The sequence below is a fragment of the Frankliniella occidentalis genome, unplaced genomic scaffold (assembly GCF_000697945.3).
Source record: "Frankliniella occidentalis isolate FOCC.00 unplaced genomic scaffold, Focc_3.1 Scaffold23, whole genome shotgun sequence".
Lineage (NCBI taxonomy): Eukaryota > Metazoa > Arthropoda > Insecta > Thysanoptera > Thripidae > Frankliniella > Frankliniella occidentalis.
This window is the reverse complement of record NW_026267153.1, coordinates 2,475,376-2,475,981: the sequence shown is the minus strand read 5'-3', so window position 1 is coordinate 2,475,981 and position 606 is coordinate 2,475,376. Positions and strand designations below refer to the sequence as shown.

The following is a 606-nucleotide window of genomic DNA, read 5'->3' as shown; positions in this document are numbered from 1 at the left end:
TTCGCTCTCTCTCTCCGTCTCCGCCGCGCCTGACGTCGGCGTCTAAGTGATCGCGCGCACCCCTCCTCTTGTGACAGTGTGTGTGTGTGTGGTTTTTTGGTACTCGCCTATGTTCTCTCGGCCCTGGATTTGAGTCAACATGGTGGTACTTAATTACTGATTGTGGACCTTTTGTCTGAAACAAAAAAAGTGAAGTTGTCGAGGAAGAAAGTTGTTGTTTCCTTATCGTTTGGCGAATTGAACCGCACGTCGCCAAGATGGTGCGCAGCCTGACGCAGTGGACCAAGACGCTGAGCTTCCCCGCCCGGCTCTCCCCCAACAAGGGGAGCAAGTCGCCCAACGGCACGGACATCGTCAACGAGCACCCCGTCAAGCTCTCCGTCACGGACATTGTAAGTGTCGTCTCTCTCCAAAAGGAACACGGGCAGGGTGGTGACACTCCCCTTTCTCCCTCCGTGCAAAAGGACGCGAAGGCTCTCTGTCGTCCGCGGCCTTGCTCGACAACCTCTTCCTAAAATGGCCCTTCGCCTGCCGCAACCGGTTTGCGCTCCTGCCCGTACCGCCTGTCTCTCTGTCCGTGGCGCCTAGGCGGAGACCCGGGGGGAC

At 57.8% G+C, this 606-nt stretch overlaps 1 protein-coding gene across 3 annotated transcripts in view; it reads left to right on the top strand.

Moving 5' to 3' along the window:
- LOC113205001 (TNF receptor-associated factor 4) overlaps positions 1-606 on the top strand; it is an 89,430-nt gene that overhangs the window by 70,445 nt on the left and 18,379 nt on the right. The window contains exon 1 of one of the 3 annotated variants that reach the window (XM_026420415.2): positions 7-392. The exons of the other annotated variants lie outside the window; for them this stretch is intronic. Within the exon in view, the coding sequence (XP_026276200.1) occupies positions 258-392 (135 nt within the window). The 5' untranslated portion in view covers positions 7-257. Of the gene's footprint in view, positions 1-6; positions 393-606 lie in introns of those variants that run through there. 3 annotated transcript variants of the gene reach the window in all.